General features: G+C 39.8%; 1 protein-coding gene across 2 annotated transcripts; it reads right to left on the bottom strand.

The window, feature by feature from the left end:
- Positions 1–7712: 7712 nt before the first annotated feature.
- On the bottom strand, positions 7713–25963 carry LOC109423312 (CUE domain-containing protein 1). Of its 2 annotated transcripts, none has more exons than XM_062854215.1 (3): positions 25591–25963; positions 25237–25521; positions 7713–8733 (listed from the first exon to the last, which is right to left on the bottom strand). In XM_062854215.1, the coding sequence occupies exons 2-3, from the start codon at positions 25396–25398 to the stop codon at positions 8074–8076; spliced, it is 822 nt and encodes a 273-aa protein (XP_062710199.1). In that variant the 5' UTR covers positions 25399–25521; positions 25591–25963; the 3' UTR covers positions 7713–8073. The 2 variants fall into 2 exon arrangements, with proteins under 2 accessions (XP_062710199.1, XP_062710198.1); XM_062854214.1 differs by having other exon boundaries at positions 25696–25963.
- Positions 25964–26029: the final 66 nt, after the last annotated feature.

The following is a 26029-nucleotide window of genomic DNA, read 5'->3' as shown; positions in this document are numbered from 1 at the left end:
TCGAAAAACGGATAGGGACAAACAGAGCTAAAACAACCTGCCAAAATATGTCAAAAGTGGCAAATATTTGGCGTCTGGCAAAGAATGTACCAGCACCTTTAAGCTCATATTCATGTGGTGTGCACTTTTTGCACAATGCGTGCTTAGCAAATTGGGTTTTTAAATTTTGAAAAATATATTGATTTTTTGATTTTATACGAAAGAGCACCTTTTTCTGAGCTACTACGATTTTTTTTTCAAATTTTTAGAACCTTATTTTGGTACCTAAAATCAATTTCAAAGAAATGTTTTGAAATCATCTTTTGACAGCTGGGCAACTGTTTGACAGCTCCGCCCAGTACAAACTACGATGAGGGGTGACTCGACAAATCGCTCCCATACAAACTTCAAATTGATTTTTAAATAGGTTCCCGGGATCCAAAATTCAGATTCAGAATATCGAATTATCTCAACACCGTTAAAGAAGCCAATTGATCCTCATTCGGGCCGAACTTAGTGACGGGCATTCAGCAGCGGGTGCCATTATATTTGCGTTGAAGCGACCGTAACGTGCACCTGGTTGCTGATAGTTCCCCGGAGCCACAACAATCTGCCCACGACTGCTTTTGAGTTGCGACAGATCTACCCAGCGCCAACAGATTTGGTGAAGAAGTTCATTTTCTATCCACTTCTATCTTCCATTTGAATTTTCGCAAGCTGTTGTTTAAAGTAGATGGGAGCAACACTTTTTCGCGTTTTAGAGCGAGCAATGTCTTTTAAGCAAAGTCTTTCCAAGACATTAGGCCGAAAATCCTATGGCTCATCCCATAAAGAAGCGTTTTAAAGGAGTGACATAAACTTGCTTAGTAACGCCACTCCCAAAGTTTTTCTTCACATTTACATCATATATAGGGGCGGTTGACGAAAAAGTTGTCGATTTTATCATTTTCTAACAATCTTCTGACTGTGTATGTGTAGACTAAACTAGACTAGGCAGAGCAATGTTCAACTAAAGTTTACTTCATCCAGATGGTTGTACAAAACATCTTCTGATTCTTTGAACTGAAGAGTACTTAATCCTGAGAGTTGCATAATGCGTCTTAAAGTTTCCACAAAATAAAAAAAATAACGTGAATGTCGTCAATCGCGTTCAAGTCGCTGGATTGCGCTTTAACTACCTACCAAAAAAAAAAATGTTTGAAAATCAATAATACTTTTGGCAAACATGTCGTCTTCCACAATTTCGGTAAGTACTAACCCATCAGAGTTGGAAACAGATTTCCAGTAACTTATTCACCTACCAAAACGTATATAATAAAACACGCTACCTGAAATAACCATCAAACCTTGCTACCTTGCTTTTGTTTCCAGAGATTCGTCGATAAACTTTTTTTGTCATATAAATTTCGAATTTATCAGATCATCCTAAAAGTAGTAAACAATCGCTAAATATATTTTTTTCATTCTTTTTACAATAGTGGTTTTGCCTCAGTTGAGTCATATGCGCTAATAAATGGGATTGGGAGAAGGGTTCGCCGTAATTTACACAGTTTAGTTAAGCTAAGATAATCGTAGGTAATAAATATCGCATAATCCAGAAAATACCACAACGGCAATCAAAGGTCGGCGGAGCATATGCGATTCTGTTTTGAATTATCAGATCAGATTATTGACTACAGTTACAGTTGTTGTTTTACAATATGGTTGTTGTTGTTCTGCCGTGGTTGTCCTGCTGATTCTCACCATTTAGATCCTACATAGTACTTCATCAATATTTAGGCTCGTTTCTGCTCTTCACATAGTATCTTCATAGTTTCATAAATTAATAGTGTATGTATGAATGTTTGTGTTTCTGTTTTGTTATGTTGCCACATTCAAGTGGTGCTTTCCGTTCGTTCGTTCGAGTTTGGGTGACTAGTACTCTTAAATCTGCTTTTGTTCAGTTGGTTGACTTCTACTAGGTTTTATCTTAATCGCATTTCCTTATCTACAACATAACATCCTTAAAAAAAAAACTGCTGACGATTGCTTTTACTAATCAGAGTTGCAAATATGCTAATAAAGGGCGTACACAAAGTAACCAAAAGTTTGGCATGTTCGACATTTCGCGTTACCCGATCGAAGTTTTGCTGCAACAATCAGGCCAACAGGGATGCAAGACATCTCTAAATGAAAAAGTATATGAAGTCCCGGTTGCGGAAATTCTCTATAGCTTCTCAAAATATGCTCAAATTACTGGAGCGACGGCAATCTCCTCTTGAACAACCCTATTCAGCGAAAGCGGCGAGATAATCGAAACCCCCTACTTCATCGGGCACCACTTTTTCGCCGCACTCATCACCCGTCTACCGACACAGAAGTTACGGGACTTTTTTCATTACTGTTTTGCATTGTATTCGAACAAGACGTGTTTTTCATTAAAGATCGTTTTCCTTGTAAAACCGCGTTCTAATTACTCGTCCGAAAGGTGTTCCCACTGTCCACTCTAACAGGTGATGGGCCCAGTGGATGATCGGAAAACGCAGAAGTGATTCGGTTTTCGCAGTAAAGTGTTTTTCTCGGTCGGGGTAATTTCGTCGGCGGTTTTCGGCACGCGTGTGCGAGACAAGTGGATACAATATGGCGGACATTTCGAAACTTTCTTTCATACGACTGAATAACAGTAACTGGCAGTCGTGGAACTTCCGAATGCAGATGCTGCTCATTCGGGAGGAACTTTGGCATGTGATAAGCGGTGCAAAGCCAGAGCAGCCGGACGACGATTGGATTCGCGATGATCAACGTGCTTTGGCAACAATCGGGTTGTGCTTGGAAGAATCGCAGTATAGTTTGGTGAAGAAGAAAGAAAGTGCACAAGAGGCGTGGAACTCGCTAAAGGCGTACCACGAAAAACCAAATATGTCGTCGCGAGTGTCACTTTTAAAACGGTTGTGCTCCATTAACCTTTCCGAAGGCGGTGATATGGAAAGTCACCTCGTCGCTCTGGATGAGCTGTTCGAGCGGCTTGAGAACGTCGGGCAGAAACTCGACGAGTTGTTAAAAGTGGCGATGATTCTTCGCAGTTTACCGAGTTCGTTTGACAGTTTAGTGATGGCTTTGGAAAGCCGACCGGACGCGGACGTAACACTCGATCTCGTAAAATCCAAACTGTTGGACGCGTACCAACGGAGTGCGGATCGGTCGAACGGTAAATCGGTTGGTGAAAAGGCGATGAAATCGAACACTAAACGCGACGATGAGAAAGTGTGCTTCTTCTGTAAAAAGCCGGGGCATTATAAGAAGAATTGCCGGAAGTTTTTAGCACTGCAGAAGAGCAGCGGGAATGATTCGAAACAGGAGGGCAAGTCGGCACCTCCTAAGGCCAAACAAGTGCAGAAAAACAATGAGCCGTTGTGTTTTATTGCGGGGCATACAGTGAAGAATGTGTGGATCATGGACAGCGGTGCATCATGTCACATGACAAGTGACAGAAGCTTTTTTACGTCGCTGACTGAGCGTGCCGGAGCAGATGTTGTTCTGGCCGATGGCAACAAAACCAAAACGGCTGGTTTGGGTGAAGGTGTTATTCGCGGAATCGGCGGTGACGGCAAACCGATTGACATTCGCATTAGTGAAGTGTTGTTTGTGCCGGGATTGGATGGAAGCCTCCTGTCGATCGGAAAGATGGCAAGCAAAGGACTCGAAGTGCGTTTCAATGATGACGGTTGTGACATCGTGAACAGTTCCGGGAATGTCGTTGCGATCGGCGAGCGATTCGGGAACTTGTATAAACTGAGTGAAGTGGAACGCGCGATGCAGTCGGTCGGTGACAGCCACAGTGAGAAGTGTCGTCACTTGTGGCACCGGCGATTCGGCCATCGGGACATGGACGCGATCGATAAAGTGAATCGGGAAAACCTCGGCGGCGGAGTGAAAATGACGGAATGTCGAAGAGAAGAAGTTTGTGAAATCTGCCTTGAGGGGAAGCTCACCCGGAAGCCTTTCCCTAGTGTTATGGACAAGAAGTCGAAGGATATTTTGGATCTGGTCCACACTGACCTGTGCGGACCATTTAACAACGTGACACCGAGCGGTAATCGGTACTTTATGAGTCTGATAGATGACCATAGCCGGTTCACCGTTGTATACTTGCTGCGCGAAAAGTCGGAGGCGAAGGAGAAGGTAAAGGACTACGTGTCGTTCTGTCAGAACTACTTCGGGAGGAAGCCCAAGATCATCCGATCGGACGGCGGCGGTGAGTACATAAACAAAGATTTACAACATTTTTATGCAAAAGAGGGCATCGTTGCCCAATGTACTACCGCGTACTCGCCTCAATCCAATGGAGTGGCGGAGCGGAAGAACCGCTCCCTCCAGGAGATGGCTTCATGCATGCTCCTGGATGCCGGCATGGAGAAACGGTACTGGGGCGAGGCCATCCGTACAGCAGCGTATCTGCAGAATCGGCTTCCCTCCCGAGCTGTCGACGGTACACCGTACGAACGGTGGTACGGCAGAAAGCCGGTACTGGATCATTTGCGAGTCTTCGGGAGCGATGCGTATGTCCATATACCTGACGTGAAACGGAGCAAATTGGACCCTCGGTCGCGGAAGCTGACATTCGTCGGATATGCGGAGGATCGGAAGGGATACCGATTCTTGGATCGTACGACAGACACAATAACAGTGAGCAGAGACGCTAGCTTCGTCGAATGGGACAACGGTTCGTCGCAAGTGGAGCTGAACAGTCGGAAGAAGGCCAGTTCGAATTTGCCGAAGCAGGGACATGAAGAACCGAAGTCAGCGAGGGATTCTGGATCATACGGCGACGAGTGCTCTGACGGAAGCGATGCGGGAGGTTTTGAAAGTTTTGATGAGGATCATCCGGTTCAGGAGGAGCGAAATACCGGAGAACAAATCAAGCAGTTGCCGAACAGGAAGACCAGAGGAGTGATGCCGAGCAAATTGTCGGATTACGTCGTCGGCATTGCTAAGCGTGCCGTGGTGGAACCGACGACCTTTCGTGAAGCCATGGAGTCGCCGGAGAAGAGATTCTGGGTCAGCGCTATGGAGGACGAGATGCATTCTCATGGTAAGAACGGCACGTGGACGCTTGTGGAGGCCCCGCAGAACCGGAAGATCGTTGGGAGCCGGTGGGTCTTCAAGGTGAAGCAAAATGAACACGGCGACATCGTGAAATACAAGGCGCGTGTTGTAGCCCAGGGTTACACACAAAAATTCGGTGTAGACTATGACCAAGTATACGCTCCTGTGGTTAGTTACACGACATTGCGGACGCTGCTTGCTGTGGCAGGACGAAACAACTTCGTTCTGAGGAATTTTGATATTAAAACAGCCTACCTGTATGGTACCTTACACGAAGAAGTCTACATGAGACAGCCGCCTGGTTTTGAGGTACCGGGGAAAGAAAACCATGTCTGCCGGCTCCGGCGCAGTATTTATGGATTGAAGCAGTCCGCACGCTGCTGGAGCGAGAAGCTTTCAGAGGTGCTTTCGAAGCTAGAATTCCAGCGAAGTTCAACAGATCAGTGTCTTTTCTTCAAGGCGGTTCCGGATGGAAGAAGGATATATGTGTTAGTTTATGTAGATGACATGTTGGTCGCTGCGTCAGACCAAGCAATGATCGACGATGTCTTCCATGGATTACAGCAGTTCTTCGACATTTGTGATCTTGGAGAAACCCGCTACTTTCTAGGGATGGAGGTGGCAAAGGACGATGGAATCTACTCTATCAGTTTGCGAAGCTACATTGTGAGGACGATTGCGAAGTTTGGAATGAGAAATGCGAAGCCGAGCCGTACGCCGATGAATGTTGGATACCCTCAGGATACGGAACCCAGTGAGCCGCTGCAGGATGGGGAGCACTACCGAAGTTTGGTAGGTGCTCTTCTATATATCGCTGTTACAGCTCGGCCGGACATTGCGAATACAGTTGGAATTCTGGGCAGGAAAGTGAGCAGCCCTTCCGAATCCGATTGGACGGCAGCTAAGAGAATCCTCAGATACCTAAAGGGAACGCAGGAATGGAAATTGATGTTGGGACGATCGCAAGCCGCTGGGACATGTCTGGTAGCATACTCCGATGCTGACTGGGCGGGAGATGTCTCCAGCCGCAAATCAACGACAGGTTCAGTGATTTTCTTCAACGGTGGCGCCATTAGTTGGATCAGCAGGAAACAAACCTCGGTAACCTTGTCGTCAATGGAAGCCGAGTACTGTGCTTTGAGTGAAACCTGCCAAGAGGTTGTCTGGATACGTCGATTACTGAAAGACTTCAACGAAGAACAGAATCAACCAACCACTGTTTTCGAGGACAATCAGAGTTGTCTCAGCTTTGTCAGCTCTGATCGCCTGAGCAAGCGCTCGAAGCACATAGAAACGCGTCAACATTTCGTCCGGGACCTCTGCGAACGCCAGGAGATATGTTTGGAGTACTGTCCTACAAACATGATGACCGCGGACATCTTAACGAAGCCCCTTGCCGCAATCAAACACAACCGTTTCTCGGAAATGCTGGGGCTCACGGATGGTTCCATCGGAGATCGAGGAGGAGTGTTGGAGCGACGGCAATCTCCTCTTGAACAACCCTATTCAGCGAAAGCGGCGAGATAATCGAAACCCCCTACTTCATCGGGCACCACTTTTTCGCCGCACTCATCACCCGTCTACCGACACAGAAGTTACGGGACTTTTTTCATTACTGTTTTGCATTGTATTCGAACAAGACGTGTTTTTCATTAAAGATCGTTTTCCTTGTAAAACCGCGTTCTAATTACTCGTCCGAAAGGTGTTCCCACTGTCCGCTCTAACACAAATAACCAAAAGTTCCGATATCTATGACAAAATATACTTCCAAGTTTCACAAAGTTCTGACAGACTTCTGAATCGAACTTTCTGCATAGCTGTTTAAGTGGTACAATATGCTTACGGACAATTTCAAGATGCACAGCCTAGGAACAACCAAAGCAACATTCAAGCTACTTAAGAGGTTCACATGTTACTTACTTGATCGAACTTGATCACACTTGACAAGCTTCGTTGGATACGACTCGTGCTGAAAAAAAATCATCAATTTTGCGTTTCATTTATTTTGAGAAAGTTCCGTCAGAAGCTTCTGAGAACGCTATCCGGCTATCCTATGTGAACTTTCATGCTCTGACAACTTCATAAAAATGAATATGTTTAGAAAGATATAAATCATCCTCCAACAAGCTGCTTAGATCTTAATGTGCACTCTTACCCGAACTACTGGTTACTTAAGCTTTGATGCTTCATAGTCATAGCCCAGTGCTTGGAATTTGTAAAGAAAGATACGAAATATTTTTTCAAGCTTATGCTTCCAAGAGACAAATTTAAAGTGGAAGCTCTTAAATACTTTCTTATATATAAAAAAAAACAAATTTCGTAAAAAAAGTATTCTAACCAATCGTATTCAAGCTGCCTAGCTGAAATACATTTTACCTCAATTTTTAGTTACAAGGGTAAACTTAAAGTGACGTCGAAATACTCAAAATCAGTAAGAAATGTATACGAACCTTAAATGCAACTATTTCCCTAAACTACACAACTAACAAATCTTTAAATCAAGTGTAAAATAAAAATAAAATAAACGATCTCTTCCTATTTACAAATAAATAACAAAAGTGATTGCACGCGCGATGCGGGGCTTGGAAACTAAACGGCCAATCGCATAAATTCTTCGCCATCTGTGCTGATATGACACGCCATATACATTCGCCAAACCCTGCTCTCGCTCAGTCCACCATCGGTAGTAGTAGTATCATGTATCGGATAAGTTTTCCCTCCAAACTTTTCCTAGAAAAATATAACAGTCTTATCCACCCCCCCTTCCTAGTCCCGTTCTCCTACTAAAAAAAGCAAGGTAAAATTCTGGAATCAATTTTGCACCTTCGTACGCTCACTCCTGGATAGTTTTAACATTTTAGTACCTTTCGCAATGTAATGTGTGTTGTATGAGTTCTTCCTTAGACCGCGCGCCCTCATTCCCTGCTGCAAACGGAGATTCGACTACTCGATATATATAGATAGTGGGTTGTGATTCATATTAGGTAGTTATCGGAAATACTAGCGGACTTACTTTTTGGCGACTTTTTTCGGTTCATCGTCGTCGCTGTGTTCCTCCTGCAGCAGCAGCGAGTCCGGATGTCTAACGGCACTGGCCTTTTTGGTACCGCCCCGCTGCCAGGTGAACACCCTCGCCAGCTGGGCAAACTTTTTCCGCGAAATCTTACCCATGTGGCGCAGTCGTTCCTTGAAGGCGGCATCGTCCGAAACCTTGCCCTGGTGGTCCTTCTCCAGCGCCGACAGGAACTCCTGGTTCCATCTCAGCTCGGCCATGAACTCCTCGTTCTGCAGCATCATGGCGAACTGCTCGTCACCGAGGTCGAACTCCGTATTCCGGGATCCCTCGCCACATCCGGACAGCCGCAGAAACGTGGGCGGAAGTGGTCCCACCAATGGCGGATTCCATTTTGAGTGAGCGGTCGTCCTTTCGCCGTTACGTGCGTTACCGCCGATGACGGCCCGCGGACTGTTGGTGGCACTGGTGCTGCCTGAAGATTTCTTGATTTTGGGGGAAGCTCCGAGAGCTGCCGGATTGTCCACTACAAATATGGCGCTCGTAAGGTTTCCGCTTTGGTCCGGTACCTTTGCAGGCGTTGTGGATAGATTGTTTCCACCGGATGGAGGCGTCCTTCCCGTATCGTCATCCAACTCCTGGCGGAGTTTTTCGTTCTGAAATGAGGATAGAATTTTTGGAGGATCAGTTTCTGAATAGATTCTGAAACTCAAGAATATGTTTTTACTCCAGCACGGAAAAGGACATGAGATAAAACATGTGAAAATATTCTATTTTAATGCACACTAGCACCACGTTGCGGTAGAATTGCCTACAAAACTGTCCATCATTTGAAAGCCATGTGTCCTCGAATAACTTTGCTGAAGACATGAACTTTCTAGGTGGTCTGGATCATGAGATAACCATAAGATGAGACATATAAAAATAAGTCATGACTCATCAATATGATTCATTCGGCTGTCATGTCTTAAAACTGTCATAACTCATTCGGGCGAGCGACCGCATCATCACATTACTGCCTAGACAAAGATTCCTACTTGGCTGCTGCCATTCCCGCCTAAGGCTAAGTTTCGTGTTGCCAAGTAGAACGCTCAAGTAAAATTCCCCCATTTTCCGCAAGTAATTTTGACAACTGATCCAGTACGGGGAGAAACGTTACTTTTCCTTACGGAATAATAGCGCGAACAATTTTTCCGCAAGGAAAAGTGACAGCTCCATTTGATTTGCACGGGAGGCGTTACGAGTGTTACACTTTTTTCCTTACTTGCCATCTGCGAACTGCACAAGTAATTTTGAAGCGGAATCATTACTTACCCATTACTTGTCCTATCTTTTTGCACAGTACGTACGAAGTGGAAACTAGCCATAACAATCGAAGGCCACCAGTACTTATTTACTGGAGATAGCGGGTTGCCCAAGACTCAGTGTTGACATGGTTAAAGTAGAGCTAGTTACTTAAGGTGTCCACATTTCAGCGCCCTCTATTATGTTCCCGTGAAAACGACTTTAATACATATTATGCCTTATTTAAAATATTGCTGGAAAACTCCGCTATGAATTATTTCTTCACGACTTTTTCTTAATTATAATTATCGCGGAACCTGTAAAAATTCCATTTATGACTTCTAAAAATACCTCCGAGAATTCTTTTAGAATGCATTCCTTCCTATGTACTCAATTCGAATTTTCTTCACGATTATCTGCAGGGACAACGCCCAAAAATCACTTAAGGTATTGATTCAGGTTTTTTTTTATAGAGGGAAGATTTTTGCAAGAGTTTTTCCAAAGATTTCTCCAAGTATTCCTTTTGAATGCAATCCTGTTCGTGTATTTTTTTATTTTTTTTGCAAGGACTCTTCCGGATATTCTTTAAGGAATTTTTCTTGGGTTTTCTCCAGCAGTTTCTCAAAAGATTTATCTTCAGGGATTTTTTAGGAAATTCGTTCAAGAATTGCTGCAAAAGTTAGTACAACTATTTTTTCTAATGTTTCTGAAGTAATTCCTCCAGGAATATTATCAGAATTTGGGGACTTGTACAGGAATGCTTCAAGAATTTTTTTTAGGAATTTCTCCTGGAATTCTTTCAGGAATTAAACACTCATAACATCATAACGTTTTATGCTAACGTAAGAACACACTGATGCCTCGCATCGCGTCTTGTGAATATCCTTCAGGAATACCCTTAAACATTTCTTCTAAGGATGGAAATTCGAAGAATAGTCCTGAGATTTTTTCATGTATATCTCTAGGATTTTTCTTTTCAAATTCCTATTTTTTTGTTGGAATTTTTCCAGAGGGTTTTTTAAGATATTATTCCATATATATCAGAGGATTTTCTCTGGAATAAATTTAAAAATTATTATGGAAAATTCATAAGAGCTTTTTCTATAAGTTCCTCCAGGGGCTTTTTCAAAAATTCCTCCAGGTATGTATTCTTCCAGGCTCCTACATGTAGATCTTTCTTCAAAAACTGTTTTTTTTTTTGAGATGATGCTTGAAGTATTTCTCAAAAAATCTCGGTAATTTCTGTAGCAACTATTTCAGAACCAATTCCTTAGCATAAATCTAGGAAATTTTCAAAACACTCGAACCAAGAAACTCTTCCATGAATACATGCAGAGGGTTCTCCAGTTCTTCAAAGATTCAAACAAAAAAAAACATATTTTTTTAATAATTTTTTTCGGTGATTCTAATGAATTCTATCTGACTTTTAATTTTTTTTTGTTCCTGCAGGATTCCTCCAACAGTCCTTCCTAGTATTCTTTCAAAAAATCCTCCGGTACATTTGTCGGCAATTTCTACAGGGATTTCTGCAGATATTTCAAAAAAAAAAAACTACGAATTTTGCAAGGTAACCTTCAAAAAATTTCTCAAGCAATTTTCCTTGGAAGTACATCTATTGCTTCAGATATTCTCCCTGGCATTCATTCAGAAGTTCCTCCAGAGATTACTTAAAAACTGCTTCAAGAATTTTTGACCAGAAGTCCCTCCAGAACATTTTGAGGAATTTATTATAGGAATCGCGAAAAATATCACTAGGAGTGGTTCAAGGGTTTCCATTCAGATTAGAAATGATCAGTCAAAACAAAAAAAAACATGTGGGATGTTCTGTATAAATTCCTGAAGTAATTTGGCAAGGAGGTTTGAACCTTTGAAGCATTTCCGAAGGAAACATTGTTGGATTTTAATAGAAATTTTTAGTTGAATTTCTGAAAAAAATCCCTGGTAGAACTTTTGAAAATATCCTGCTGAATTTTAGAATATCTCCTTATAATTCTGGAGAAATCTCTGAAGATATTTTTGCATATAGGAGTTTCAGAAAGAAGCCGAGTAGAAATTTCTGAAACAATCCAGGAAAAACATCTGAAGGAATTTTGGAAATAAATCTCCAGTTCCATCCATGTAGAAATCTCAGAAAGTATTCTGGAATGAATCTCTAGAAGAAACCCTGAACCTCTGAAGAAATATCAGAGATCTTCTTATTTCTTCTTTTTCTGGCTCGACGTTCCAACGACGTTCCAGTACTGGAACTTGGACTGCCTCTCTTGAAGTCAAGAAAATTTTCACAACTGAACCTCAGAGATGTTCTTGATGAAATCTCAGGATTTATTTCTGAAGAAGTTCCTGGAGATACTCCTCGAGATATTCCTAGAAAAGTTAACTGATGACTTTATAGGGCAACTCCTGGAAAAATCCTTTTAACAATTCCTGGAGCAATCTATTGACGTACTCTTGAAGGAATTCCTGTTGGAATACCTGGAAAAATGCATAGATAATCTATTCTAAAAATCTCTTTTCAGATAATTTTAGAGAAATTCCTGTGGAAATTTCAAAGAAATATTTTTAAAAATCCTTGAAGAAATCGTGGAGTTTTTCTTAAGAGAAAATGCTGGATAAATTTCTGGGAAAATACATAGTGGAATATCTGGAGGAAATTCTGAAGGAATCTCTGCGTGAATCGCTGAATGTAATAAAACATATCTAAGAAGGTATAAAATTCTAAAGAAGTCTCTGTAGGGGTTGAGAGAGATACTGAAAAAAATATACATAGGGCATATAGCATTAGTAGCGGTGATGCACCACCGGAAAAACAAAGCAAACGATCAACATGAAATGAAACGTCAGTCTTGTAAAGTATTTCGCATGAGTAGGTTGCATCATTGCTTCCTTCTTCGTTTGCGTAGAGTTTGGACCGGCGGAATCGGTTGGCCCGGAATGCCAAAGTGTCCTTATGGACACGACAATGGCACAGCCGGTAGGTACCCAAGTAACAATTCCATTGCTGATTGGTTTTGATTGATTTTTATTTAGGTTTTATTACAGCAATAATTAAAACCCACAGTTTTATGACTGTTTTTATGAAAACCATTGATAAAATGTTTTATAGTATACTTGAAGATATTCATAAAGACAGAATTTAAGAGTAATCAAAACTTTCCGATATGTAAACCTTCTGGTAATCATTATTACCACAATAAAACTGTTAAAACTCTCAACAGATGGCGATCCGTTCGATTAGTAACGACATCTGTTGGTGGAAAAGCAGAAACTACGACACTGCTAGGTTTATTGCGGTCATCATAAAAGTAAACTTGCTTTCGTTTTATTTTCGCTGATTATGGTCCTCGCCATATTGAATAATTAGCTTACGTGAATGGAAAATAGTTGATTTTGCTTAAATAAGCAATGAATTGATAGTTTGTCGCCATTTTCATAACATGCTCACTTAAAAAATTTCTTTGCTGAGTTTTCTTGTGATTCGAGATAGTTTTACTAAATTCACAAATTGATTTATTTCATTCCAAGATGATAATATTCACTATTTTCGAAGCGCATTAATTTTATGATTCTGCAACCCCAATATTCACGGTAAATTCGAATGCGCATAAGCCTACCAGCACAATAACTACTAAAATATTACTTTGATATGATCGCTTTCTACTTACGAATGATGTATCCTCCTGAATTTTACGTGCCATCACAGAAGCTTCTCTGCATCTTGTGCTGTCATAGTTTTTTGTTGAAAAAAAAACAACAACAACAAGAAGAATCGAAGTAGGCCTCGCCGCGATCGGACGTGAATTTGTTTTGCCTGTCACGGTTTTTTTCGCTCTCATGTTTTGTGTGGTTTTTGCGATAATTTGGCTAGAGCTATGCCATCCGGAAGTATTAAGCGTATCATTTGCGGAATCCGTTTGGCATATTGGTTGTGTTGCATCTTTGAAGCTCTTAACTTCAAATTGAAGATTTTCGTTTTGTGATTGCTACCGGGAGGACTTGATATCGTGATTCCGCTAGTGACTGATTTGGTGATACGTCGCGAACTGGCGGACACCGGCTTTGCATGCCGCATCGTGTGCTTTTGCCAATGCTGTTAAGCTTTATATTCTTGGTGTAATTTTTTTTAAATCAGAACAGTGTGTTAGTGTAATGACTTGTGCTTTCCAGAAAACATTGAGAAAATTCGTACAACAACTAAGTGCGCGAGTGTTGATCGTTTTGGTGGCGTGACATTTTTCAAGCAGCATCCCACATCAAAAGGAACCTGGCTCAGAAAAGACGATCGTCAAATAGATATAAAACGACAAACTTGGTGAGGACGTTTCATGCTTCTTATTTCTCTATTGTATACTGTATATATTGAACCATATTATTGCAAATATCTCGGAGCGTTTGGTACGGTATGTCCACGCATCCTTCCTCCCCTGTAGATTCAAGAAGTGATTCGATGTTAAACGAAAGTTTATTATTGTGCGTTGCATGAAAATCACAAGTATGGCGACTACTTTCCAAGGCCTTATGTGATGGTCGAAATTCAATCGCGATGCAAATAGCACGTGCAGTCACAGCAGTCATCACATCATCCGGCCATGTGGAGACCCTTTTTCAAGAATTATCAAAGAGCCCTATGATGGAAAATTTGAAAACAGGTATGTTTCCTTAGGCGACTATCTCGCGCGTACCTTTGATTGCGGGTAAAAGTAGTCGCCAAAGTAGATTTTATTTTGATTCATATAATATAATCGAAGAATTTCAAAGAATCATCTCTGCGGTAAACGCTACGCAGTAGGCCTGGCCGCTTTGACGCTTGTATCATATCCTTGATATGCTGCAAGCATCAATATTGACAAGAAAAATAATTGGGCGTAATCTAACCCGATTATTTTCCAGGATGCTTTCTTGTACTGGCTGCGTATGCGTTAGATTAGATTAGATTAGATTAGAAAAAAAACAACAACAACAAACGAGAATGGAACATTTTTCAACTAGGTTTTAAAACGAGTTTATTGCTACTCTTAATGTGGTTTGCAAACCCTCTCCGAGAGTGGTCCAATTAGCCGGATGATGCTCTCAAAGAGGTTATCAAGAGGTTTTGATGTATGATTCAGTTTTATTGCAAGTTAAATAAAATTGGTCATGAAGATCTCTTGTAGAGCCGAACAAAACTTAAAATGTTACTTGGGTAAGCTCCCAGAATGTCTAAATACACTAGTTTACAGCATTTTTGAACTCGGTAAGCTAATGATCGTTTTTGGTGTAGAATCATGCCCTGAGTTCGAAAACGTGAAGGAAAAAAATTACAGTAGAGCGGAATTTTTTTCGACTTTCCATACAACGTTGATGATTTGAAATCGATTTTTGTTCTATTTTAAAGCAAAGTCGCTCACTTCACACATCTCATTCTCCGTGACTAATGCTCCGATTGAGCTGAATTTTTTACTGTAACTCGCCTACATATGATATGTCAAATAAACGTCGAGAAAGAATTTTTAAATTGTTTTTTTCTTATTGAAAAAATTACATTTCTTCATATATTTTTGGAAAATTTGCTAAAATTTAAGGAGATTTTCCCCAAAACTCGCCAATATCTTGAATTTCATCAATCTGACGCAAAACCTGCATTCAGATGATCGAATGGTATTATATTCAGCTTTTAATTTATGGAAAAAGATTTAAAATTGGTTGATCAAAACGCAAGATATTTGAATTTTATTAAATTCCATATTTTAAAAAGTTGTAGAACTTGTTATTGAGCTAAAACTCAAAAACTGTTCTACTTTAAATTTTTTGAAGCACGGTTTCGAAATCAGCGCTAAATTATGCTTCGAAAATTTTGGTCGTTGACAGAAGTTCACGACTTTCGTTTTATTTTGTAAACTAGTGATATATAAATAAAAATGGAATGGTGTCTGTTTGTCGCGATTTGACTCGAAAGCGGTCCAATGGATTTCCTTTACTATTTCACTGTTGCGTGCGGGTAGGGCTCTGACGTGTTTATGTTAAGGGAACCATTGGAAAAGTAACCGAGAAAGTAGGAAGAACGGGATGATGTGAAGGTCCATTTTGAGACGGATGTTTCTGTAGGACTGAATGTCGGGAAGCAGTGCGAAATTTTGCCGGGACAGCTGGTGGACCAATATAAGGAAGCATTTTTTCCCATAATATGTGGTAGTGGACGGATACCGGAGAACCATCGATATTCTTTTTAGCTCGGACCAGGGGGAATCTCGCGCGACTTGGTTTGTTGTTATGAGAAGGTTGGCGATGTAGTTTCGTTTGCCGATTGGTGGAGGAGTGCGATAAGCAATGGAACGTCGGGGTTAGATTGCGACTGTGATTTTGTTTTCGTATTGTCAACGAGAGGCAGAATTTTGACAACCGCTGTAGTTCTTCTTGTAGGATTGCCTGTTGCAGGTTGCTTTTCTGAATGGGATACGACAAGACAATGTTTTGGCAATGTAGGCGGAGAAAGGGTAATGCTCTGTTATGGTTCCAGGCTTGAGTTTTGAATTTGCCCCGGAATTTGCAATATCAAGCAGTTATTGTAGCTGTGGTTAGCGACTGCGTTTTTTTCCTCTCGTTTAGGTTTTCTGGGCCTTTTGAACAAGCCCGCTAAACTGTTGTGACATTTGCTCGTTTCCAAAAGTAATAATGATGTACAGTTTGTCCCATGGTTAGATTGCATTGAGTACGTCGAACGGAGTCCTAAATGAGCAGAGAAATTGACATGTCCATGTAAATTAACTGTATTATGGTAATACAATAATGTACATTGTTGTTTTCATATATGTAATTTTACAAGCAAAAAAAAAAAAAGAATTCCACTGACTGCGTAAACTAACAGCGAATTTCCCCGAGAGGGTAAGCTGCAACAGATATGGTAATTCCCCTGAGAGGGTAAGCGAATTCCCCCGAGAGGGTAAGCTGCAACAGATATGGTAATTCCCCTGAGAGGGTAAGCGAATTCCCCCGAGAGGGTAAGCTAACAGCGAATTCCCCCGAGAGGGTAAGCTGCAACAGATATAGTAATTCCCCTGAGAGGGTAAGCGAATTCCCCCGAGAGGGTAAGCTAATAGCGAATTCCCCCGAGAGGGTAAGCTGCAACAGATATGGTAATTCCCCTGAGAGGGTAAGCGAATTCCCCCGAGAGGGTAAGCTAACAGCGAATTCCCCCGAGAGGGTAAGCTGCAACAGATATGGTAATTCCCCTGAGAGGGTAAGCGAATTCCCCCGAGAGGGTAAGCTAACAGCGAATTCCCCCGAGAGGGTAAGCTGCAACAGATATGGTAATTCCCCTGAGAGGGTAAGCGAATTCCCCCGAGAGGGTAAGCTAACAGCGAATTCCCCCGAGAGGGTAAGCTGCAACAGATATGGTAATTCCCCTGAGAGGGTAAGCGAATTCCCCCGAGAGGGTAAGCTAACAGTGAATTCCCCCGAGAGGGTAAGCTGCAACAGATATAGTAATTCCCCTGAGAGGGTAAGCGAATTCCCCCGAGAGGGTAAGCTAAGAGCGAATTCCCCCGAGAGGGTAAGCTGCAACAGATATGGTAATTCCCCTGAGAGGGTAAGCAAATTCCCCCGAGAGGGTAAGCTAACAGCGAATTCCCCCGAGAGGGTAAGCTGCAACAGATATAGTAATTCCCCTGAGAGGGTAAGCGAATTCCCCCGAGAGGGTAAGCTGCAACAGATATGGTAATTCCCCTGAGAGGGTAAGCGAATTCCCCCGAGAGGGTAAGCTGCAACAGATATCCCAAGTAACACAGAAAACATCTTTCAAAATTATATTTTTAAAAGATGTATTAAAACTGTGATATAACTGAACTAGAAAACATATCTTGTAATAATTATGCTTTAATAAAGTTAGCCGATGACAACCACCAAAGAAATATTATAAACTGTGTCTTGTATGACATGTGTAAATTTAACAAATATATAACATTATTAGAGCATCATGCAAATGAATATTGAGAGCAACAATGTTTACATTCTATAATAATGTAAACACATCACGAATATCTTTATCAAATCTAAATATTTTGCATATTTATATACAAGATTAAAAACAAATGAATCAACAGAAGTTTCAATTCACGAATTTAATTTATTCACTTTTAATTTAGCAGAATGTACATTAATACACTTTGCAGAATATTCCCAAATGAAATGGAAAAATTCCACTCAGATTCCTGCGAAGCTGTAAAGATCCCCGATGAAGATGTCGAGATGAAATCCTGCTTGGTGTTACCTTTGTGCAGGTTGCAGAGGTCGGTGGCCAGAGAAAAGATCAATCCATTAAACTTGGTAATGAATTTGTTGGTGCAACTCGTCAGATAAAAAAATTAAATAGAAAGAGTTGATCTAAAGCCAACTGTTCCAGAATTTCTTGTGCGGCCGAATTATTTCTGATCACAAACTATCGTGGACGTCATCAAGATGCCATTGAAACTCCTCCTCTCGACACATACCGACACGTATTGTCCCGAACCAAACAGCGAAGAATCTGGTATTTTGTCAAATCGTATCTTTTAATGTAATGTCTAAAAGCAACTGTCTAGTTAATGAAAAAAACCAAACGAGACTGCGAATCAAATGCAGAGTTTTTTCGATCACGTCGGACATTGTTTACTTTTAAAATTTGACAGATTCAACTCTGCTATAACTAAATTGTTGTTCAGGTATTTCAACGGTTTAATTATGATAGAAAAAACATAAATACAACTTATGTCGAATGTTTGTTAAAAGCAAGTTATCTGAATGTTTTATAAGTGCACGAACCAGTTCTACCACAAGATATCGTCGTGTGGATTGCTGTGCTTTTTGACGTTTCGTTTTTGTTTCTAAAAAAAATATCATCCAGTTTACAGTACCTGGCAAAAATATACATGCACAATTAAAATAAGCAGAAAATTATTATTGTCGTTTCTCTCGATTTATGATTGACTCTGCAGAAAACTAGTTTGTCAGTTAAGAACACTCTAATCTCATGTGTCTCACGAAGATACATACATTTCAAGCTAAAAAATAATTGGTATTTGGATACTTGGATAATTGTTCACATTTTTTGAACGTTACTGTTAGCTTCATATAGAAAACCGGCCATATTGTTTCATCGTGTGAACTCAGTAAGCTAGCAAAACAGAACAATTTGATTGACTTTTGTTCTGATTAACGAGGAAACGCAGCAGCGCTTAAAATAAGGCCGAGCAAAATCATTAGTTTCACGGTAAATTTTGAAGCGCACGTAAATCAGTGCTACCACCAGTGAAAACAGTCCATTTCCTAATTGGTTACCCAAATTCTTGACTTAGTTGTAATCCATTTTTGTACAAACATTGACTCCATAACCAAGTTCCATATTTATGTGGCTAGAAATGCCAAATGTATTTATAATGTTTTTGTTTGTTTTTGTTTTGTCATATATTTTTGTACCATGGTAGTTAGGATATCTCATTTTTGAAACATAAATGCAATCTATCAGTTATCTAACTTTCAAATAGCTTAGTTCGAACATGTGCAAATGATATGTTGAGCAAATGTTTTTTGCAAGTTATATAGCTTGAAAAATGTTTGAATATTACAAATAAATGTTATTGTTTTGTAAATGTTATTTGCAAGTTATATTACTAATAAATATCTTGATATATTTTTTTTGAGTTGGATGACGTGTTCTTTGACAACATTTTGAGTACTACAAGTGTTTTACGATGCATCTTATATTACATACAAGATGTTTTATAAGCCGCCATTTTTTGCGCTGTTTTGAATATATAAGTAATGAAAATAAAGTTAATAATTCAAGAAAAATACACCACGCTTTGTATTAATAGTGAAATTTAAACTATCATATAACATCTTGTGTTACTTGGGATGGGGCCGTCCATTAATTACGTAAGGGTTTATGGGGGGAGGGGGGGTTTGAGAAATCTTACGCGCCATGCAAAAATTTTTGAGTTCTCATACAAAAAATCTTACAAGGGGGGGAGGGGGTGTCGGAAAATCGAAAAAATTCCCTTACGTAATTAATGGACAGCCCCTATGGTAATTCCCCTGAGAGGGTAAGCGAATTCCCCCGAGTGGGTAAGCTGCAACAGATATGGTAATTCCCCTGAGAGGGTAAGCGAATTCCCCCAAGAGGGTAAGCTAACAGCGAATTCCCCCCGGGAGGGCAAGCTGCAACAGATATGGTAATTCCCCTGAGAGGGTAAGCGAATTCCCCCGAGAGGGTAAGCTAACAGCGAATTCCCCCGAGAGGGTAAGCTGCAACAGATGTGGTAATTCCCCTGAGAGGGTAAGCGAATTCCCCCGAGAGGGTAAGCTAACAGCGAATTCCCCCGAGAGGGTAAGCTGCAACAGATATGATATTTCCCCTGAGAGGGTAAGCGCATTTCCCTGAGAGGGTAACCTATCAGTGAAAGATGAAGGATAAGAGGTGTAGGATGTAGAATGAAATATGAGGGAACAAGGATTACGGATGTTGGAAGAAGGATGAAGAATTATGATGACTATAATGATTAGGGATGACGATTAAAGTATAAAGGATAAAAGATAAGAGATATAGGGTAAAGTATGAATGATAAAGGATGAAGGATATAGGATAAATGCAATGATATATGATGTAGGACATAAGATGTAAGATATAGATGAAGGGTGAATGATGATATTGATGATAACGATGATGAAGAAGGATAATGGATATAAGATGTAGGATGAAGGATTAAGGATGCGGTTAATGATGATGATTATGATAATGAAAGATGAAGGGTAAAGGATGAAGGATGGCGGTTGAAGGGTGTGGGATGTAGAATGGAGTTTGAAAGTCGGGAAGTTGGATGAAGAGTGAAGATGATGATGATGAATAATAATTAAGGTGACTTGGTGCATCACTGAATTTTCATAGAAATCATTAACTTTTCAATTTTCAATGATTGTTTGCCTCGCAAAAAACGGGCATTTCTGCAGCCACGCAGCAGAAAAAGTATCACACCACTCTTTACGAGTGAGCATACGAGATGATACATTTTCATACAAATATGCGCTTTGGTGACTGTTTTATCACTTTGAAATATCGAGCGAAATTTCAATGATGCTGATGACGCACTACGCGTCCTTAAGTTTGTAGGATGGAGGAAGAAAGATGTTGATGGTAGAATGTAGAATGAAATATTAGGGATGAAGAATTACGGATGCTTGAAGAAGAATGATGTTGATGGTGATGATGATAATGATTAAAGATGAAGAATCTAGGATGAAGGATGAAATATGAAAGATAAAGGATGAAGGATCTAGGATGGGTCTAGGATGTAGGATATAAAATGGAAGATTTAGGATAATGATGATGATTATTTATATAATATGATGATGGTGATTATGATGAAGGATGAAGTATATAGAATAAAGTATGGAGAATGCAGGATGTAGGATGAGGCGTTAAGAAAATTGGATGAAGGATAAAGGGTGAAGATGACAATGATGATGATGATGATAATGATAATGAAAGATGAAGAATCAAGGACGGAGGATGAAAGATGTAGGATGAAGAATTGTGGATGTTGAAAGAAGGACGAATGAGACGATGAAGGATGATGATAATGATAATGATGATTATGATTATGATGATTAAGGATGAAGGTTAAAGTATGGAGGATGTAGAATGAAAAATGAAGTATGTAAGATAAAGGCTGTAGGGTGAAAGATGAAGGATAGGGGATGATGATGATTAAAATTGTGATACCTAATAAAGGATGATGATGATGATAAAGAAAAACGAAGGATGATGATAATAATGATGGTGATGATAGTGATGATGTAGGCTGACCAGTTTTGTCCCGTTTAAATACGGGACACATTTTGGAATCTCGACAAAAAGGAAATCATTGTGAAAAAACAGAACAGCATGTTGTTGATAATACTATTTCAGTTGGAAAGAACGAATAATTGAGTCAAAAACGTTGACTATGCTCCAGTGGCGAGTGTTTGAAAATTTTGTTGTCCCGTTAAATACGGTCAGCCTATGATGATGTCAGTGATGAAGAATGAAGGATGATGATGAAGGACTCAGGATTATGATGATGGAGAATGAAGGATGGAAGATATAGGATGTAGAATGAAATATCAAGGATGCAAGATGAGGGATGAAGGATGATAATGATGATGATGATAAATAATAAAAGAAAAAGGATGTGAAGGATGGAGGATGAAGGATTAAAGATTGAATGAAGTAGGATGAAGGAAGAGGATTATAATGAAATATGAAGGATGAGGGATGAAGGATGGTGATGACTGTGATGATAATGATGATGGAAGACGATTAATGAAGAATGATGATGATAATGATTATGATAATAGTGACGATGAAGAGAAGCTTATACTTAAAAGGATCTGATCGCCGAATGGGATTTAAGGAAAACTAACAAATACCTTATAAGAGATTTCCGTGACCACTTGGCCACGGATGGAGGATGAAGGATAAAGCATGGGGATGATGACGATGATGATTATGATAATGAAAGATAAAGGGTAAAGGATGAAGGAAGCATTTAAAAATGTAGGATGATGAAAGATGAAGGATTAAGCATGTAGGATGGAGGATGAAAGGTGCAGATGCCGCGGCGATAAATAAGTGACGCCACTGTGTAGATGGTAGAATGTAGAATGAAATATTAGGGATGAATAATAACGGATGCTGGAAGTAGGATGAAGGATGCTGCTGCTGCTGCTGATGATGATGATGATAATGATAATGATTAAAGATGAAGGATCTAGGATGAAGGATGAAGTATGAAAGATTAAGGATGAAGGATCTAGGATGAGTCTAGGATTTAGGATATAGAATGGAAGATGTAAGATAAAGATGTAGGATATTTATGATTATTAATATTATGATGATGGTGATGGTGATGAAGGATAAGGGATATATAATGAAGTATGGAGAATGCAGGATGTAGGATGAGGCGTTAAGGAAGTTGGATGAAGGATAAAGGGTGAAGATGACAATGATGATGATGATAATGATAATGAAATATGAAGAATCAATTACGGAGATGTAGGATGAAGGATGGAGGATGAAGGAAGTAGGATGAAAGATAAAGGATGGGGATGATAATGATAATGATTATGATGATAGTGATGATGAAGAGAAGCTTACTTAGAAGGATCTGATTATTCGATGATTTAAGGAAAACTAACAAATGCTTTTTAAAAGAATTTCGTGACAATTCGGCCAAGGTAAAAATTATAATAATAAGATATAATAAGGGTGTCGAAATAAGTGATTACAAATACGAAGATTGCAATAGTGATGATCAGCTATATTTTTTATAAATTATAAGTTATGCTTCAATAAAATTCAATGTAAATGTGGTTGATACAAAGTTATTCAAAATTTTTATTTTTATTTTTATTTTTTTTATGTTGCAAGCATAGAGAGTAGGACAGAGGGAGAATGTAGGGGTTGAGAGAGATACTGAAAAAAAGATACATAGGGCATATAGCATTAGTAGCGGTGATGCACCACCGGAAAAACAAAGCAAACGATCAACATGAAATGAAACGTCAGTCTTGTAAAGTATTTCGCATGAGTAGGTTGCATCATTGCTTCCTTCTTCGTTTGCGTAGAGTTTGGACCGGCGGAATCGGTTGGCCCGGAATGCCAAAGTGTCCTTTTGGACACGACAGTCTCTGTTGAGATATTTTAAGGAATTCTGAGGAAAATTTCAGAAAGAGCAGGTATTTCTTATGGAATCCAGGAAAACTATCTGAAGGAATTTTTAAAGAAATCTCCAATTCAATCCAAATAGAAGCCTCAGGAAGTATTTTCGAATGAATCTCTAGAGACTAGAGAGGAATATCTGAAGAAATCCCAGAGATGTTCTGGATGGAATCCCAGGAGAAATTTCCAAGGACATTTCTAAGCAACATCTTGGAGGATTTTCTTAAAATATTCCTGGGGCAATCAGTTACGTATTTCTGAAGGAATTCCTGTTGGATTACCTGTAGAAATGGCTAGATAAGCTACTGTGAAGATTCCTTCCTTTGATTTTTTGAAGGCAGCCGTGGATGATTTCCTGATTGAATTCTCGTACGAATATCTATAAGAGCTTTTAGAGGAAAATCTGAGGAATTCATGAAAGCTTTTCTAGAGGAATCCTTTAGCGGAAATTTTGAAGAAAATTGTTGTGGTTTTAGAAGTTTCTAAAGGTATTTTTAGCAGAATTTCTTTTAAAAAAATCTCTTGAACATTGGCAAGAAATAAATGAAGAAATACCTGTAGGGGTTTTTAAAGGAATCAATGAAGGTATTTTTGAAGATATCCATGGATGATTTTTGAATGAATCCTAGGATAAACTTTCAGGAATGATAGTGAAATATCTGAAATAATCCCTGTAAAAATTGAAAAAAATCCCTCGAGAAAATTTCCAAATGAACCTTTGATAGATTTTTTGAGGTATAAAGAAATTTCGGAAAAATGTGTGGGGTAATCCTTGAATAAATTTCTGAAAAGTTCCGGGACGAGTATCTCTTCGAATTCATAAAGCATTTCTTTTATTTTATGTCCGAAAGAATCCCTGGAAGAAGTCCCAGCATCGCATAGTTTTTTTTATGCACGTGTAAGGGCACAACCTAATAAAAAAAATCATGTAGGTGATTTTCTAATATGAAATAGTTGATTTTCTGGTGACACACAAAAAGCTAGGCTATACTACATATGTTCTTCTGTCAAATGCAGTGATGCTCATCGAATAGTTTAGCAAAAAATTTGAATCTGGATAAAAATCGGTAGCTAACAAATGAGGCATGGGGGTTGAATTTAGCCTTCGGCAAAGTTGTAGCTGAAAGAGTAGCCCAGGAGTGCCAACTTAACTAACTAATCCTTTAGGGCACTTGGAGAAATTCTACAGTCGTTTGAATGAAAAACATCGTTTTCTTATATTAATTCGCTTACAACTTTGGAAGGGCCTGTACAGTCTCAATTTTCAGCCAAATCAGTTCAAATTTTGGGAGAAGACAAAGAAGTTGGTGTGGAGCAAAAATGAATTTTGAACCACCTCAATGATCAAATGAGTCAACAATTGACCAAAATCGAGGAGCCCGCAAAACTTGGTTTGACTCTAACTAACGGGGTATATCACAATCACAGTTCTAAAATCTGGACGCAGTGATCTTCACCCGATAAAAGAGAGAGTACGGGTTGTCCATAAATTTGAGTAACCAAATGCATTTTCCTTACTTTTTAACCAAGGACTTTCAGAAATTCGCCACCTTAAACATTTTTAAAGACAAGGTTCTTTTTTACATGAGGACGCATTTTTTTTTTAAATCACACGAGCAATCAACTTCTTCCGCTCTTCTGAAATCCGTAGATGCTGTTTTTTACTTGCACAATAACGAATAAGAGCGCTAACAAAAAAGTAGTTATCAGAAAGGAAGTGATTACGAAAAGTACAGTTTTGTGTTCGATTCACTGAGACTAGCAGTAAAATACCGTTTTAAGTGTAAAAGCGCGTATTTCAAGATCCAAACTCGGTAACATGAGTCAATAAGCGTCGGTTCTGGCCGTAATTTCAAAACAGGCATTAACATTTAAAACATGATACATCGCATAAATTCGACACCTTTCAAATTTTCCTTAATTTAGCGCTATGTATGCAGCTCTTGAGCTCTCTTTTCGCATATTACCAATTGATTAGTGATTTTCAGTAATTGAATGGAAGCATATTGATTTTTTGTATAGCGGCTACTAGAATGGACATTTTTATGCGTTTCATAACTAAAATCGAATTACTCCTTAGGAGGCGCGTTTTACCCCGATCTCCCTAAGGATTTGAAATTCAACACCTTCCAATTTTTCCACACAAGCTTGAGCCATCTATCTCCTTTACCTGATTATCGGTGCTCATGGCCAAAAGCTGGTCTATCGTGGCGTCCACTGCTCCCTGATTGGCGCGCAACACAGCCTCTATCACGTCCCGGTCCATTTCCGGAAACATATTTTTAAAATCGGCCATGGCCTGGGCAAACTCCAACTGCATCGTCGATGCCATTGTCGTGCACCTTGCTGCACTCTCTGGCTTCTCCCTAATCTCCTCGTTAGTCTCAACTACACCAATTAGGCTCAATGTCACCCCCGGCGGCGGGCAGGTAATTTGGTTAGGGGTAGACAGAATCTGCAAAAAAAAAAATCGCAAATCGTAAATATTTGCTTTCGGATGCTGATAAGACAAGTTCACGAATGCTAATCCGGGAAGAAAGATTCTATAAACACTACAGTTCCAATTTGATTTATTTGTTTTGCGATCCCCGTCTCAAAAACAGAGCAAGGGTTCGAATTTTTCCTTCACCTGGATGAACAAGCTCGGCAAATGAAAAAAAGTAATTCACTTCAGAACTTTCTTGGCGTTCGAACTTCAGCTTTTAGTTCATTTTGCCAAAACGGGACATCTTTCGACATCCGACGTTACGATGATTTCGGAATCACAAGAATTCTTATCGAAGATATAGATGATGTTGGGGAAAATTTTCAATTTTCAATTTTGCCTGAAATATGTAATGACTCTTAATTATTTTTGTTTTGCGTTTTGCACAACTGACAGTTCTGGTTCAAGAGAGAGGCGAATGAAGCAAACACGAAGAAGGGTATGGCAGCACCAAAGTAAGAGAGAGATTTCGACGAAC

The sequence above is a fragment of the Aedes albopictus genome, chromosome 2 (genome assembly GCF_035046485.1).
Source record: "Aedes albopictus strain Foshan chromosome 2, AalbF5, whole genome shotgun sequence".
Classification (NCBI taxonomy): Eukaryota; Metazoa; Arthropoda; class Insecta; order Diptera; family Culicidae; genus Aedes; species Aedes albopictus.
This window is presented reverse-complemented; position numbering and strand designations above follow the sequence as displayed.

Excerpts from the sequence above, each read along its gene's own strand:
- LOC109423312 (XM_062854215.1), bottom strand. The coding sequence starts at position 25,398 with ATGGCATCGACGATGCAGTTGGAGTTTGCCCAGGCCATGGCCGATTTT. Across the intron at positions 8,734-25,236 it reads CCATGAGCACCGATAATCAG|AACGAAAAACTCCGCCAGGA; the intron begins GTAAAGGAGATA and ends TCCTCATTTCAG.